General features: G+C 64.6%; 2 protein-coding genes across 2 annotated transcripts; one reads left to right on the top strand and one right to left on the bottom strand.

Annotated features, from left to right (window-relative positions):
• Positions 1-1871, top strand: PTGIR (prostaglandin I2 receptor). Its single transcript, XM_029065301.2, has 2 exons — positions 1-824; positions 1581-1871. Exons 1-2 carry the CDS (start codon positions 21-23, stop codon positions 1863-1865), a joined length of 1089 nt encoding a protein of 362 aa, XP_028921134.1. The 5' UTR covers positions 1-20; the 3' UTR covers positions 1866-1871.
• Positions 1872-7658: 5787 nt separating this feature from the next.
• CALM3 (calmodulin 3) lies at positions 7659-11968 on the bottom strand. Its single transcript, XM_029065336.2, has 6 exons — positions 11794-11968; positions 9303-9333; positions 8400-8543; positions 8123-8229; positions 7895-8030; positions 7659-7796 (listed from the first exon to the last, which is right to left on the bottom strand). The coding sequence occupies exons 1-6, from the start codon at positions 11794-11796 to the stop codon at positions 7768-7770; spliced, it is 450 nt and encodes a 149-aa protein (XP_028921169.1). The 5' UTR covers positions 11797-11968; the 3' UTR covers positions 7659-7767.
• Between the last annotated feature and the right edge of the window lie 3797 nt (positions 11969-15765).

Raw genomic sequence — 15765 nt, 5'->3', positions numbered from 1 at the left:
GGGACTGGGGGGCGGCGGGGATGAACGACTCGTGCTCTAACAGCACCCACCTGCACCGGGACGGGAGCCCTGTGCTCAGCGCCGTGATGTTCGGCGCCGGCGTGGCGGGCAACGCCATGGCCCTGGCCATCCTGGGCGTCCACCGGCAGTCGCTGCGGGCCAAGTCGTCGGCCTTCGCCGTCCTGGCCACCGGCCTGGCGGCCACCGACCTGCTGGGCACCTGCTTCCTCAGCCCGGCGGTGTTCGCCGCCTATGCGCGCAACAGCTCGCTGCTGGGGCTGACCCGCGGGCCGGGCCTGTGCCAGGGCTTCGCCTTCGCCATGACCTTCTTCGGGCTGGCCTCCACGCTGCTGCTGTTCGCCATGGCGGTGGAGCGCTACCTGGCCCTGAGCCGCCCCTACCTCTACGCCCAGCACGACCCCCGCCGCTGGGCGCGGCTGGCCCTGCCCGCCGCCTACACCTTCTGCGCCGCCTTCTGCTCGCTGCCCTTCGCCGGCGTGGGCCGCCACATGCAGTACTGTCCCGGCAGCTGGTGCTTCATCCAGATGGAGACGCCCGACGACGCCGCCGCCCGGGCTTTCTCGCTGGCCTACGCCGGCCTGGTCACGCTGCTGGTGGGAGCCACTTTCCTCTGCAACGGCTCGGTGACCGTCAGCCTCTGCCGCATGTACCGGCAGCAGCGGCGGCGCTGGGGCTCCCTGGGCCCGGGCCGCGCCCGGAGGAAGAGCTGGTTCGGGGCTTCGTGGGGCGAGGCGGAGGTGGACCACCTCGTCCTGCTGGTCGCCATGACGGGCATCTTCGCCGTGTGCTCCCTGCCGCTGGCGGTGAGTGGGGAGGGGGGTCCGGGGCGGGGACCGCGACGCCCACCCGGGGCCCGGCCAATCTGGCCCCCTGCCCCGCGCCCACCGGCTCCGTTCCTCCTCCCGCTCCCCCTCGCCCCTTGCCCACATGCCCCCCGGCTCACCCCGCCGGTATCCTGACTCTCGTTCCGCTTCCACGGAAAGCCGCCCCCCGACCCGATTTCCCCCCGTTTCTGGGAGGGGATCCTGGGTGGTCGGCGGCCGGGGGAGCCCGCCCGGACCCCACCGTGCTTCGGCGAGCTCTGAAGCCGGGCCCATCGGCCCACCCCTCCTCCCGGCAATAGGGGGGCGGGGGACGTCCTAGTCATCCTGGCTGCTCGGTTTGGGCTACCCCCACCCCCATCCCCACCCGCGCTCGTTTCCAGGTCTGCGCGCCCCGGGTCCGCTGCCTCCGCCTCCCCCGCCCCGGATGGGGCGATGGGAGCGGATAACAGCCCCGCACCACTTTATCACCCTTCTTTCCCTCCGTGCCCTCACCGCCACCCGGTCGACACCCGCCGCGCAGGGCGGGAGCCGGCGGCGGAGGAGCGAAGTGTGCCGGCCTTGCCCTCGGCCGTGCCCTCCCTCGGCCGGGCTGTCGGGCCGCGGGGCCGGAGTGCGGGGAGGCGCGGGCCCAAGGTCCAGGCCGGGCCCAGCGGGGCGGAGGGAGGATCCGGCGCTCCCGGCCTGGGACCCGTCCGGAGGGGCCATCTCGACGCTCTGCCTCCTTGGCCCCCACAGATCCGCGGCTTCATCGGGAGCCTGGCGCCCGGAGAGTCCCGCTCCCTCAAAAAGGACCTAATCGCCTTCCGCTTCAGCGCCTTCAACCCCATCGTGGACCCGTGGGTCTTCATCCTGTTCCGCAAGACGGTCTTCCGCCGGCTCCGCCAGCTGCTGTGCTGCGCGCGCGCTCCGCCCCCGACCCCCAAGACCCCCGACCTCGCCTTCCAGTCGCGGGCCCAGGGCTCGGACCCCCTCCGGGCGGCCGGGAAGGCCGATGAGGCTGCCCCCCACCCCCGCGGATGACGTCATTGGGAGACCCCCCCACCCCCACCCCCTCACCCCCAGCCTTCCCGGGGGGAGCTGAAGGATCGGGCGCGGGACGCCAGGTCCGGGGTCGGGGTCGGGGTCGGGGTCCGGCTCCGACTCCTCCCATCCCTGCCGGGCCGCGGAGGCGGGGGCGCCGGAGAGAGGAACAGGCTGGCGCTGGCGGATCGCTCTCCCAAAATAACTGCCCACCCCCGTCCCCGCCCCGCCCGACCAGCCCCGCCTGGCCCCGGGTCGGCCTGGACACTTGGGTCGGGTCCAACCTGGTCCCGGCCGCCCGCCCCCGCTCCACTTCGCCCTCGAAGACTCCGCGCCTCCCACCTACCCGCGCGGCGGAGATCCCCCGCACCATCCTCCGCCAGGCCGCCGCCTGGGCCTTGGTCCCGGGAGACAAGGAGCGTGCGAGATTGGGAAGGGGTAGCGGGGGCGGGGACCCGGCCCCCAATAAACTTTCCTTGCCCTCCGAAGGACCGTGACCTCCCGCCTCTCCCCAGCGGCTCCCGCCCAGCCCGGCCTCTGGAATCTCGGAGCCAGGGGAAGGGGAGAAAGCGGCAGGAGACCCAGGCCACGGCCCTCGGGTCGGGGGCTGGTCGAGGGCGCGAGAATGTGTGGCAGCGGGCGGCGAGCGGGGCAGAACCGGGTCAAGTCGTCTTCTCGGTTTCCCCTTGGCCTCCCACGCACTGGCCCATTCTGGGGCCACAGCCTTCTCCTCTGCAACTGCTTCCTCTCGGCCTTCCCAACCCCACCCATCCGTCCACCCCTCCGTCCGTCCGACCCCGGGCTCCCTCCATCCGCCCCACCGTCCCATTTGCTGCGGGCCTACGATGCGCCGCCGAGCACGGTATAACGCACCGGAGAGTTCGATAGAGGGAGAAGCCGCGGGCCGCGCCCTCGGGGAACTTTCAGGGGCCCGTTCCGTGCGGGCACAGCGGCTGGCTGGGATGCCGGGTAGGCCGGTCCCGGGCCTCGGCGCCCGGTCCCGCACGGAGTGGCGGCGCGGGAAAACGGGAGACCGTGGGGCTTCTCCGGGATTCCGGCGCCCCCTACCGACCGCGCCGCAGCACGGCAGGCGGCGGAGGCGGCGGCCACGTGCGGGATGGGAGGCGGGGGGACGGGGACGGGGACGGGGACATCGCCCCTTGGGTCGGACTTGCCCCGGACTCCGATGCCCGGCTAGGATCCGGCCACCCCCCCACCCTCTCACCCATCAGGGCTAGGGCCCTGCAGCCGACTGCAGCCCCCTGCCCCCACTCAGCGGGGAAGACCCTGGGGCTCAGGCTGTGACCCGGCCCTCGCCCTCTGATGGAGGATGCTCTGAGGTTTTTACCCACACCCAGCCGCGATGTCCCCCAGTCGGTCTAACCTAAATCTCTTCTGTTGGGGGACCGGTTCTTGCCCGACCCAGGAGGTGAGGTTCTGACAGGAGGAGGAAGCGATGTTTATCGCATCCCTGGCAGTAATGATAATAATAATGTTGGTATTTGTTAAGCGCTTACTATGCGCCGAGCACTGTTCTAAGTGCTGGGGTAGATACAGGGTAACCAGGTTGTCCCACGTGAGGCTCACAGTTAATCCCCATTTTACAGATGAGGGAACTGAGGCACAGAGAAGTTAAGTGACTTGCCCACAGTCACACAGCTGACAGGTGGCAGAGCCGGGATTCGAACTCGTTTCAGTGTTTCCCCTCTTCCATACTCCCTCCTCCAGGCCTTTCTGCCCCTTCCCCTGTGGTGTTATCTGCAACAGGAGGGAACAGGGATCAGACTTGGGGAGAAGGTGATGGAATGGGCCGAGAGACCCCTCTCCCAGCCCCTTGCCTCTGCCTGAGGGTAAGGGGTGGGGATTCGATGGGATAATTCCTGACCCCCCCACCCCCAAACACACAGCAGGCCGTGACCTCCCCTCTGGGGAAACTCAGGCATCATGACATAATGGAAAGCACACGGGCCTGGGAATTGGACACCCTGGGTTCTAAATTTGGCTCTATCACTTACCTGTTGTGTGACATTGAGCAAGCCGCTTACTTTATCTGTGCTTCCATTTCCTCAACTGTATAATGGAGTTTCACTACCTAGTCTCCCTCCCTCTTAGACTATGAGCCCTGTGAGGAGCTGAGAATCAACATGGTCTTGCGACAGAGCAGAGGCCTGGGAATCAGAGGGACCAGAGTTCTAATCCAGACTCCGCCCCTTGTCCGCTGTGTTACCGTGGGCAAGTCGCTTCTCTGTAACTCAGTTACCTCATCTGTAAATTGGGGATTACGACTGTGAGCCCCAGGTGGGACAGGGACCGTGACCAACCCGATGAGCTTTTATGCTCTCCAGCGCTTAGAACAGTGCTTGACCCATAGTAAGTGCTTAACCAATACCATCATCGCGTCCGACGCACTTAAAGCGTAACAATCCCAGTGCTAAGTGCTTTGCACATAGGAAGCACTGAACAAATTCTACAATAATCATTATTCAGAGATTGTATTTTCCATTGAGCACTGTGCCCCGTACTGGGCCGTTGAGCGATACAACGGAAGCACGAGACTCCAGCCCTACCCATAAGGGATTTCCACTCTAAGGGGGAAGACAGATTTGGAACCATGGACTTTGCATCCATACATGGGGAGTGGGGGAAATGTCAATAAAAGATAGAGGCACAAGAGGCAGGCGAATGGGGTGATAAGAATGGGAAGTTGGGAAAATGGTAGAGAGAGGCATGAAGGAGGGGGGAATCAGGGGGTTTTGAAAGTGGAAAGGGCTGGGGGCCTGGCAAATATCGGGGCTGGGGGAGCTCCGGGGCCCGGGGGCAATGTGAGGGGCTGGAAGAGGGCAAGGTGAGGGGGGTGGATGGGGGCAGCCAGGAGGAGAGCTTGGGAAGAGCAGAGTACGAGGAGAGGGACAGTGGCTGGACAGAGCGGAGAACCGATCCATGAGGTGGACAGAGCGGGCGGAGAGCCTGGAAGCCGACCGATAGGAGTCTGTGCTGGGTGCGGGGGGAGAGAGCAGGTCACTGTAGGGGCTGATGAGAGGGGAGACGTGTGCTGAGCAACATTTCAGAAAGATGATCCAGTCAGCAGCATAGAGTTCAAACTGAAATTGTGGGGAGGCCGGAGGCAGGGAGGCCAGCAAGGAGGCCAGGATAGTAGTCCAATCGTGCTCCGGCGAGTGTGGCAGTAGATTAGATATGAGAACAGAACGAGCATGAGGAGGCAAAGAGAACGCCAAGGCTGAGGGCTTGAACCCAGAGAGGGTGGAAGGGGTGTTGATGGGGATAGAGAAGTTGGGAGGCGGATGAGAGGGTCGAGGAGTCCGTTTTGGACACAAAGTTTGAGGGGCGGGCAGAGACACACCTAGACTGGAAGTTCATTGTGAGCGGGGAAGGTTTTGGGTATATTGCATGCTCCCAAGCACTTAGTTCAGCGCTCTGTGCACAGGAAGCCCTCAATAAATATGATTGACAGAATATCACAGTGCAGATGGCCTGGAAGCAGGAATAGGTACGGGATGGGACAGTGGGAGAGGAGCCTGGACTGGCCAGGACAGGAAGCTGATGTGCGGAGCCATCCACTGGCACAGAAGCAGCAGCTGAAGCTGCACGAAGGGATGAACTTCCCAAGAGAACGCGAAAGACCGTAGAGCTTCGCACATTCCCACGATTAGCCGAGAGGGAAGGCACAAAAGAGAGTGAGAAGGGGCGGTCAGAGAGGTAAGGGGTCCAGGAGAGCGGTGAGTCAGTAAGCCTAGAGGCGTCTGGTTGTGTTCCAGGAGAAAAGGGGTGTTCCACTGTGTGGGAGGCACCTGACAGGAGGAGGGAGACTAGGCCAGGTGAGGGGCTTTTAGATTTGCCTACAAGGATCCAGATGAATCGGGAGAGAATAGCCTGGAAGGAGTCCAGGGGAGGGCAACCTGTCTGTGGGGGCTCCAGGTGGGCAAGCTGTGTGACCACCAGTATCCCAGTCCTGCCCTCAGGAGCTGGGGGGCGGGGGGGGGCGCCCTCACTGCCAGGTAACAATTACAGTATTTACTAAACACCTACTAAGTGCCAGGCACTCTTCTAAGCGCTAGGGTAGATACGAGATAATCAGGTTGGATTCAGTCCCTGTGCCACATGGGGCTCAATCTCAATTCCCATTTGACAGATGAGGGAACCGAGGAACCGAGGCCCGGAAAAGTGAAGTGACTTGCCCGAGGTCACAGAGCAGACGCGTGGCGGAGCCGCAATTAGAATCCATGACCTTACCCCACGAACCAGGGGGCCAGACTGCGGCTGGCGGCTGTCTTGGCGGAGGGGGAGACCGGCTGTCCGGACGAGGGGAGCGGGGTCAGTGGGCACTAAGTCCGGGGCTCAGTCGTGTCACACAGAGGAGCGGAGGGGACCCGAACCAGGTAGTCACTGTGTTTTATTGGAAAACATTGATATATATTTTCTTCACAGCTTGAACTGAACACAATATTGCCCCATTTAAAAAAAGAACAACCCCCCCCCCCCACCGCAATATCCACAGCCATCGCTGCCCGCTTTCCTCCCCTCCCCCACCCCCACCCCACAGAGACGGGGCCTGGAGACCCGCCCTCCCACCCTGGCAGCGTCCCGCTCCAGCCCCCTGAGCCAGCCGGGCAGGAGAACCCCAGATTAAATTAAACAGCAACGAGCGAGTCAGCCCCCGGTGCCCTCCTCCCCCAACGTCGAAATGAAAAAAAGAAAATCATCGTTAAGAAGCAAGTTCACGGATCATGCTGTCTGCTGGGGGCGGGGGGTGGGGAGGACCAGGCAGGCAGGAGAGGGAGGGAGCGCGGCGCACGGGGGGCACGCCGGTGGCGGGCACAGACGGAAGGAAGCGGGCAGGCACCACGACAGCGTCACGTCACAACAAGCGCCGGGGGCGGAGCGCGGGGGTCCTGGCAGCGGCGGGTGGAGAAGCCGGTTTCTTTTATTGCAAGATGCCCGACGGCGCTTGGGGGGTGGGGGTGGGGGTGGGGGAGGGCCCGGGCCGCCCCCGCTCAGAAAGACCGGCACGTCACACGGTGATACCGGTGGGGCGGGGGGAGGCGGGCGCGGTGGGCACATCGCCACAACTCCCCAGGAGGGGCACACGCACCGCTGCAGGGACGTGGTTCTGGCCAGGAACAGTCAGTGCGAGGGGCAGACCGGCCGGGGGGGGGGGGCAGGGGGAGGGGGCGGTAGCCGCCCTCGCCGGGCTCCGGGCCGCCCCCGCCGGGCTCCGGGCCGCTCCTGCCGGGGAGCCGCCCCCACCGAGGGGCCCTGCTGCAACCCACCAGAGCCTCCTTGGACCCAGCCCGTCCCCCGGCCGGAGAGACGGGACTACCTTCCCTTCCCCCGCCCCCGGCCGGGCCCCCCGCCCACCCGCCCGGAACCCCGAGGCCGGACGCATGCAACACAGAAAGGTTCCGCTCCTCGGCCCCATGTGCCTCGGGAAGGCAGCGCCCAGGCACGGGGCCGGCACTAGCCACCGAAAACAAAGTGAAAACGAAATTCTTCATCATCGTCCAGGCCGGGGAGACGGAGAGCGGTCACAGAGTGGAGGGAGGCCCCCCGGGGCCGGGGGGAGTGGCCGGACAAGGGAGTCACTTGAGCCTTTTGGGGGTGGGGGGTGGGGGGTGGGGGAAGGGTAGAAGCGGTCAGGGGTCAGTCGGAGGGGGCGGGAGGGTCATTCAGGGGAGGTCGGTCAGAGGGATGGGAGTCCGGGGGGGGGGTGGATGGGATGGGAAGGGAAGGGGGGGGGACACGACCACGCAGCTCAGGACAGGACACACCTTCTGATGCTTTGTCAGTCTAAGTCAATTGGTGTTTGTGGGTAGGAGTCGGGGAGCGAGCACGGGGGGGAGAGAGATCAAAGGAGAACAGACATCACCAGCTGCCCTGCTGCTCCTCACTTTGCGGTCATCATCTGTACGAACTCTGGGGGAGGAGAACAGAGAATGGGGTCAGCCGGGGGACCGCCTCCCCTCCAGTTCTCCCCGCCCCCCTACTCCGCCCAGCCTCCAGGCCCGACCGACCTTCGTAGTTGACTTGTCCGTCCCCGTCGATGTCGGCCTCTCGGATCATCTCGTCCACCTCTTCGTCTGTCAGCTTCTCGCCCAAGTTGGTCATGACGTGGCGCAGCTCGGCTGCACTGATGTAACCGTTCCCGTCCTGCGGGGATTTGGGGGGTGGGGGGCGGTCAGGGGGTGAGCGTCCACGGCACAGGCTGCCCCCCGACCCTCCCGGAGGGGCCCGAGGCCCACCTTGTCGAAGACACGGAAGGCTTCCCTGATCTCCTCCTCGCTGTCCGTGTCCTTCATCTTCCTCGCCATCATGGTCAGGAATTCGGGGAAGTCGATGGTGCCGTTGCCTGCAAGGGCCGGAGGCTCATCACGGCTGGTTTGGGCAGGTGGCCCCGGGGGGCGGGGAGGGGGAGAGGCGGCAGTGGGAAGGGAAGGCGGGCCTCCCGGCGGCCTCCCGGGCTCAGGGTCGGCAGGGCGTGGGGGCCCGGGCCGGCTCCGGTCCGGCTGGTGCCCTCACCGTCAGCGTCCACCTCGTTGATCATGTCCTGCAGCTCTGCCTCGGTGGGGTTCTGCCCCAGCGACCGCATGACGGTGCCCAACTCTTTGGTGGTGATGGTGCCATCCCCGTCCTTGTCAAACAGCGAGAAGGCCTCCTTGAACTCTGAGGGGGAGACAGGCGGGCTGCGGGTCTCCTCTGGGTCGGGACCTGGATGCCCTCCACCTCCCCCCCCCCAAACCAGTCCCCCACCCCAGGGCCTCCGGAAGACTCCCCCTTCCCTCGAACACCTATGGCCACAGGCCCGGAGTCCCTGAATCGGGCAAATCCTCAGAGGGGCCCACGTGGTGCCCATCTCTGCGACAGCTCTCAGCCCCACCCCTTTCCCGAGCTCCAGGGGGAGGATGCCAGGCCGAGGGCAGGAGGAAGCCTCGCCACAGAAAAATGCCGGAGGTCGGAGCCGGGTCCGCGGACCTCCCGCCGCTGAGCGCCGGGAGGCTGCGGCCGGAGGAGCGAGGAGATGCCCCTGCACACTCTGCTCTGCTGGCAGATTTCCCCCTTGGCTCACAGTCAGGGCGTGGTTGGTTGGGGCGCTCAGCACACCCACAGACTCTTCGCAGACAGAAAAGGGGCAGGAGACCAAGTACTTGGCCATTCCCCTCCGTCAGCCCTCGCCCCGTCGCTCGGTGGGGCGGTGGACAAGGGGAGCAGAGAGGCCGGGCCCGAGGATATTGGAGGCACAGGTCGGGGCACATCCGAGAGGCCCCCTGGGCTGAGTCCAGCTGAGCTTTGAGGGGCACGGAGGGTGGAGAGCTGCTGCCGCTCTGAGCGCCCGGGAACGGAGGAGAGCACGCTGACTCCCGGCGGCCAGCGGGAGGTACCGGTTGAGCCGCCCCGGAGGCCCCGCCCGCCCCCACCGCTCACCTGCGATCTGTTCCTCGGTCAGCTGGTCAGCCTGAAAATAGCAAGGACACAGGTCAGCTACCGGTTGAGGAGACTCACACAGTCCCTCTCACACAGAGAACGAGCAACAGTGTACAAAACCCGAGACGCATCCGTCCGCTGGCTTCCCCGGCTGGAGAGCCTCCCCCGGAGGGAAACGGCCCCTCCCCGGGCCCGGGCCGGACCTCGAGGCCTGCTCCGACAGGCTCCCGGCCGCCAGACCGGCTCCTGCTCTCCCTTCATCTGCGGGAAGAGCCCGAAGAGGTGGGATCCCTCGGGCCCTACAGAGCCTTGGGCTGGCCGCCTGCGGCGGAGCAGATCGGGGAGGCTTCGGAGGTGGAGGGAAGGCCACTCGAGACGGCCCCCCGGTCCGCCCAGGCTGGCAGCCGGCACACGCGTCAGGGCCAAGAGTGCCGGGCGGAGAGTCCGGGCCTGGGGCCGGGCCGCCCCCGTGCCTCGGGTGGGTCTTCCGGGGTGGGGAACGGCACCGGGTGCGCAGGGCGCGCAGGGCCCAGGCCCCTGCCCCACTCCCGACAGACTGCGGCGGCGAGCCGAGGGACGGACGGACGGAAGGACGGACGAAGAACTGCCAAGAGTCGGGCTGCGGCGGCGGCGGCAGAGACTGCAGTGTTTAACCCCTTCCTGCCCCGCCCCCCCCCCCGCCCAGCTCCCCCCGGGAACACGCTCCCCCGACACCAGAGCGCCGGGGACCGCAACCGGGGCGAGCGGCGAATCGTGCCCAGACCTTAAGGGCCGAGCAGAGAGACTCCCCGGACCACCGAGCCGAGGCGGGCTGATCTCGGCGGCCCCCTCCCCGGGAGGACGGTGCGCCGTGTGGAAACTGAGCTGCTGCTGGGGGAGGAGGGGGGAGGGGCAGGCAGCACAGCCCTGGCTCCTGCAGAACGCGGGGTCAACGCCAGGCCCGACCGTCATGACACCGGAGGAGCCGGCCAGCCGGGAGAGGAGGCCCCGGGTCTCGTTACAGGGCAGGGGCCACGGGGAGGGCACGGCGGCGGGCGGGGGCTCGCAGGTCTCTGTGCCACCTGGCCCGTCGACGGGGCTCCCGGCGGGGCGGTTTTTGGGGCGGCAACAGGTCGCCGAGTCGGGTAGCGGGGCCCTTGGTGCCGGAAGACCCCCTCGGTCGGGTCGGCCGCCGGGGCGAATCTCATCCGGATCGCTCTCCCCGTGGGGGTCCGTGCTTCGCCCGCTCTTCGCCACCCTCTCCGGTGGGCGGAGTCGGCCCCGGCCGTGCCAGGAGCGGCGGAGCTGGGCGGCCTCGGGGACCTCCGGGGGCGAGGGTGGCGTCTTCCTCCCCGGGGCCGGGGGCCGCCCCCCGCCGTCTTCCGGGCCGGCGGGCCCAGGCGGGGCCCGGGGTGCGGGAGGCGGGAGTCCCGGCGGGGCAGGAGCTGGGGGGGCCGTGGGGGGCAGCCGGGCGGGAGCAGGCGCCAGCGGAAGAGGGCAGGCCGGGGAGCTGGGGGCGCCGTCCCTCCGTCCCCGTCGGGGTGGCTCTCCGCATCTTCGCCCGGGGTCGGGAGCGGGGGGGAGGGGGGTCTCGGCGACTGCAGGGGCGAGTCCGTGCGTGGGGGGCCGTGTCCTCTTCCCACGGGTGGGGGCGGGGGGGCGTGGTTTACGGGGCGAGAGCCTCGAAGCCTCAGGCAGCAAGCACAATCTGGTAGTCGGGGCATCGTCAGACAGCGGTGGTGGGTCGCCCCCGGCCAGCGCCGGAGAGGGGGAGCAGTGCGGGGGGGTGGGGGGCGGGCGGGCGGGCGCGGGGAAGAGTCAAGCGCTACCTTTCTGGGATTTTCCAAAGCCCCAGCCGGGCCAACCCGCGAAAAGCATCCGGTACAAGGCCTCCAGGACTTTGTGGGGCAGGAGGCCTAGATGGATCAATTGTCTCCGGTCAACGGCGGGGGCTTCGGCCGACCCCCGACCCCCGTCCCCTTCCCCCACCACTCGGGAGACACGCAAGAAGCGGCGGGAGGGAGATGCGGGGGCCGGACGGAAAGATGGACGAAGGACGGACGGAAAAGGAGGGAAAGAGAGACCGAGGCCCGGCGGCGCGACGCCCCGGGCGGAGGAGGGGCCTGGCCCGGGCGGCGGAGCCCGGGGTCCGCGGGTCCAGCGCCCCCCGCCCCCCTCACCGACCCCCCCCCCGTCCGTCGGAGGGTCCCGGGTGCTCTCGCTGGCCTCCCGGGCCTCACCAGTCGCCGCCGCCAACGGTCGCATCCTGCCTGGACTCCATCGCACCGCCCCCGGGGGTCGGCGGGGCCGGGCCAGGCGGCGACCCCCGGCCTGCGGACCCCGGAGACGCCATCCTCTCTCTCCCCAGCCGCCCCGAGGACCGACCCCCCCGCCCCTCCGATCCGGAGCCCCCCCCAACAACCTTCCCCCCCCTCCCCCGGTGCTCGGCGGTGCTGGAGCTCCCCCCCTCCGTGCACCGGGACCGGACGCCCCAGCGGCGGCGCGCACTCACCATGGCGGGGCCCGGGCGGTGGGGTCCGGTGCGTTGGGAACGAAGCTCGGGGACGGCAGCTGCACAGCAAGGACTCCGCCGCGCTCCCGCTCTTGCTCCCGCTCCCGCTCCACACTGACTGCAGCGCGCACCGCTGCTGCTGCTCCTGCTGCCGCGGCTGGTCCTGGTCCTCCTGCTGCTGCTGCTGCTGCTGCTGCTCCTCCCGCCGCCGCCGCCGCCTCCTTCCCCGCCCCCCGGCCTTCACCGCCGCACTGCGGCGCCGGATCCCTCCGCGCGCGCGCGCCCGCGTCCCCGTCCCCCCCCCCCGCCTTGGGCGGAATCCACAACCCGGACGCGCGCGCCTTCCCCGCCGCACTACTTCGCCCCCTTTCCCACCGCCTTCTGCCGGCGGACGAGCACCGCTCGGCTGCGCGACGCGTCCCCCCTGTCATCCGGGCCGCTATTGGACCAGAGCGATAGCACAGATGAGAGCCGCCCCCTCATTGGTCCGACGTTCCCTGCAATGCGTCAAACGAGGCCGCTCCACTGAGGGGCCCCGGGGGTGGGGTGGCCTCGATCGGGGAAGGGGTTGGGGGACGACGGAAAGGCCCGGAGGGATCGGTCTGGGGTTTCTACACGGATTCGGGGGATTTCGACGCCCCCGATAACACCCACGAAGGTGGCCGAGATGGAGGGAGAGGCACTGCCGTCCACCCGTTTGATGGTGGGACCCTGTATTAGCGTCATCACGCAGCTCCGCCCCGGGCTCAGGTTGGAGAGGCGCGGTGACGGTCACATGTTCTCCTCAACGTCCCGCCCCCTCCCCTAACACCTGGCCGGGGGCCACGCCCCCTCCTCCAACACCTGGGCCGAGGCCACGCCCCCTCCAACACCTGGGCTGAGACCACGCCCTCTTCTCCAGTACCCGGGCTGGGGCCACGCCCCCGTCTCCCGATACCTGGGATGGGGCCACGCCCCCTCTTCCAACACCTGGGCCGGGCCACGCCCCCTTACCCAATACCTGGGCCGGGGCCACTCCCTCTCATCAGTACCTGGGCCGGGGCCACACCCCCTCTTCCAATACCTAGGCCGGGGCCTCGTCCCCTCTTTCCTATATCTGGTCCCGGGCCACGTCCCCTCTTCTCATTAACTGGGCCGCCCCCTCTTCCAATATCTGGGCCGGGGCCACCCCCCCTCTTCCAATATCTGGGCCGGGGCCACGACCCCTCCTCCAACACCTGGGCTGGGGCCGCACCTTCATTCCCATACCTGGGCCGGGGCCACACACCCCTCTTCCAATACCTGGGCCGGGGCCACGACCCCTCGTCCAATACCTGGGCCGGGGCCACACACCCCTCTTCCAATACCTGGGCCGGGGCCACGACCCCTAGTCCAATACCTGGGCCGTCGCCTCTCCCCGCCTTCCAATACGCTCCTTGTGCCAGGACATTGAGCTGCCGGGGCCGAGTCCTCAGTGACCTACAATCCCAGTCCCGGCCCCCGCCCTCCCTTCTCTTCACTCCTTGTTCCGGAGGAGGGAAACAGGGAGCCGGGCCTCCATTAGGATGCCTGGTCCTCGATTTTCCTTCTACCCCAATGACCCTGACTCCTTCCCCTTTCTCTCCACTGGCCCGTGGAGCCAGGGAGAAACAGGAATAGTCCAGTGGGAGATAGAGTTACCCCTCGTTGGTACTCATGTGGATTATCTATGGTAGAGGGCTTTTCTCTCACCAACCGTGATTGGTGACTGTTAAAACACCTTCTATAGGCAAAGGTCCATACTAAATTCCTAGGATAGTCCAATAGAAACAATAATAATGATAATCATAATTACGGTATTTGTTAAGGGCTTTCTACGTGCCAAAAACTGTTCTTAGAGCTGGGGTAGATACAAGGTAATCAGGTTGCTCCACTTGGGGCTCACAGTCTTAATCTCCATTTTACAGATGAGGTAACTGAGGCACAGGGAACTGAAGTGACTTGCCCAAAGTCACCCAGCTGACAAGTGGCAGAGCCGGGATTAGAACTCACGACTTCAGATTCCCAAGCCCTGGCACTTTCCACTAAACCACGCTGCTTCTCTAAGCTCTAACCTACATAGATGCTGCAGGTCTGGGGGTGGCGAATAAAGGGAACATATCAGGGTGATGCAGAAGGGTGTGGGAGAAAAGGAAAAGAGGGACGAGTGGTGGAGTTAAGATTACAACCCAGGTCCTTTTGACTCCCAGGCGTGTGTTCTGTCCACTAGACAACAGTGCTTCTTACCTTTTCTCTCCACCAAAACTGTTACTGCGCCGATCCAAGCCCTTCTCCTATCCCGTCTTGACTACTGCATCAGCTTCCTCACTGACCTCCTTCCCTCCTGCACCTCCTTACTCCATACTTCACTCTGCTGCCTGGATCATTTTTCTAAAAAATCATTCAGTCCACGTCTCCCCATTCCTCAAGAACCTCAGGCGGTCGCCCATCCACCTCTACATCAAACAGGAACTTCTTACCATCATATGTTTTAAAGCCCTCAGTCAGCTCGGCCCCTCCTACCTTATCTCATTATTTACTGAGATTATTCACAACCCAGCCTGCACACTTCACTCCCTTAACGCCAACCTGCTCACTGTACTTCAATCTCCTCTATCCCCCTGCCTCCGGCTGGTCATCCCTTGTCGGGGTCCTCCCGCTAGCCTGGAACTTCCTCCCCCTGCCTGTGGTAGCCACCACCACCCTCTCCACCTTCAAAGTCCCTCTAAAATCACATCTCTAAGAGGCCTTCCCTAAGTCCTCATTTCCTCTACTCCTTCTCCTTTCTGCATCCCTCTTGCACTTCATTAATGGTGGTATTTGTTAAGCGCTTACTACATGCCAAGCACTGTTCTAAATGCTGATTTATACCCTTAATGCACCTCGCCCTCAGCCCCACAGCAATGAATAATAAGAAGAATGATGGCATTGGTTAAGCTCTTACTATGTGCCAGGCACTGTACTAAGTGCTGGGGTGGATACAAGCAAATCGAGTTGGACACAGTCCCTGTCCCATATGGGGCTCACAGTCTCGATCCCCATTTTACACATGAGGTGACTGAGGCACAGAGAAGTGAAGTGATTTTTCCCAAGGTCACACAGCAAAAAAGTGGCAAAGCTGGTATTAGAACCCATAACCTTCTGACTCCCAGGTCCTTGCTCAATCTACTACGCTCTGTTGCTTTTATGTACACATCCCTAATTTATTTATATTAATATCTCCCCCTCTAGATTATAAGCTCCTTGTAGGCATGGATCATTTTTCTACAAAAATATTCAGTCCATGTTTCCCCCACTCCTCAAGAACCTCCAGAGGTTGCCAATCCACCTACACATCAAACAGAAACTCCTCACCGTTGGCTTTAAAGCAGTCAATCGCCTTGTCTCTTCCTACTTTATCTCCCTGCTCTACTGCTCACAACCCAGCCCGCACACTTCTCTCCATTAACGCCAACCTACTCAGTGTACCTCCATTTTACTATCTCTCCACCCAACTCTTGCCCACATCCTGCCTCTGGCCTGGAATGCCCTCCTTCTTCATATCCAACAGTCTCTCCCCACCTCAAAGCCTTATTGAAGGCACATCTTCTCCAAGAGGCCTTCCCTGACTAAGCCCTCACTTTCTCTTCTCCCACTCCCTTCTTCATCATATTTGCACTTAGATTTGTTGTCCTTTTTCACTCCCCCGTCAGCCCCACGGCACTTATGTACATATCTGTAATTTATTTATTTATGTCAGTCCCCCCAACGCCCCAGATTGTAAGCTCATTGTGGGCATGGAAAGCGTCTACCAACTCTATTACAGTGTGCTCTGCCAAGCACTTAGTTACAATGCTTTGCACACAGTATACGCTCAATAAATGCCATTGGTTGATTGGAACATATCACTTGATTGGAAAAGTCACTTCACTGGGCCTCAGTTACCTCATCTGTAAAATGGGGCTTGAGACTGTGAGCCCCATATGGGACAAGGAC

This window comes from Ornithorhynchus anatinus, chromosome 5 (assembly GCF_004115215.2).
Source record: "Ornithorhynchus anatinus isolate Pmale09 chromosome 5, mOrnAna1.pri.v4, whole genome shotgun sequence".
Taxonomy (NCBI): domain Eukaryota; kingdom Metazoa; phylum Chordata; class Mammalia; order Monotremata; family Ornithorhynchidae; genus Ornithorhynchus; species Ornithorhynchus anatinus.
Note: the sequence above shows the minus strand (reverse complement) of the source record. Positions and strands in the feature narration are given on the sequence as shown.

Bases quoted from the DNA above. Each gene is read 5' to 3' on its own strand.
- PTGIR (XM_029065301.2), top strand. From the start codon at position 21: ATGAACGACTCGTGCTCTAACAGCACCCACCTGCACCGGGACGGGAGC. The intron at 825-1,580 runs GTGAGTGGGGAG...TGGCCCCCACAG, and splicing joins TGTGCTCCCTGCCGCTGGCG to ATCCGCGGCTTCATCGGGAG.
- CALM3 (XM_029065336.2), bottom strand. The intron at 8,031-8,122 runs GTGGGCCTCGGG...AAATCCCCGCAG, and splicing joins CCTTCCGTGTCTTCGACAAG to GACGGGAACGGTTACATCAG. The intron at 7,797-7,894 runs GTCGGTCGGGCC...CTCCTCCCCCAG, and splicing joins CGGACAAGTCAACTACGAAG to AGTTCGTACAGATGATGACC.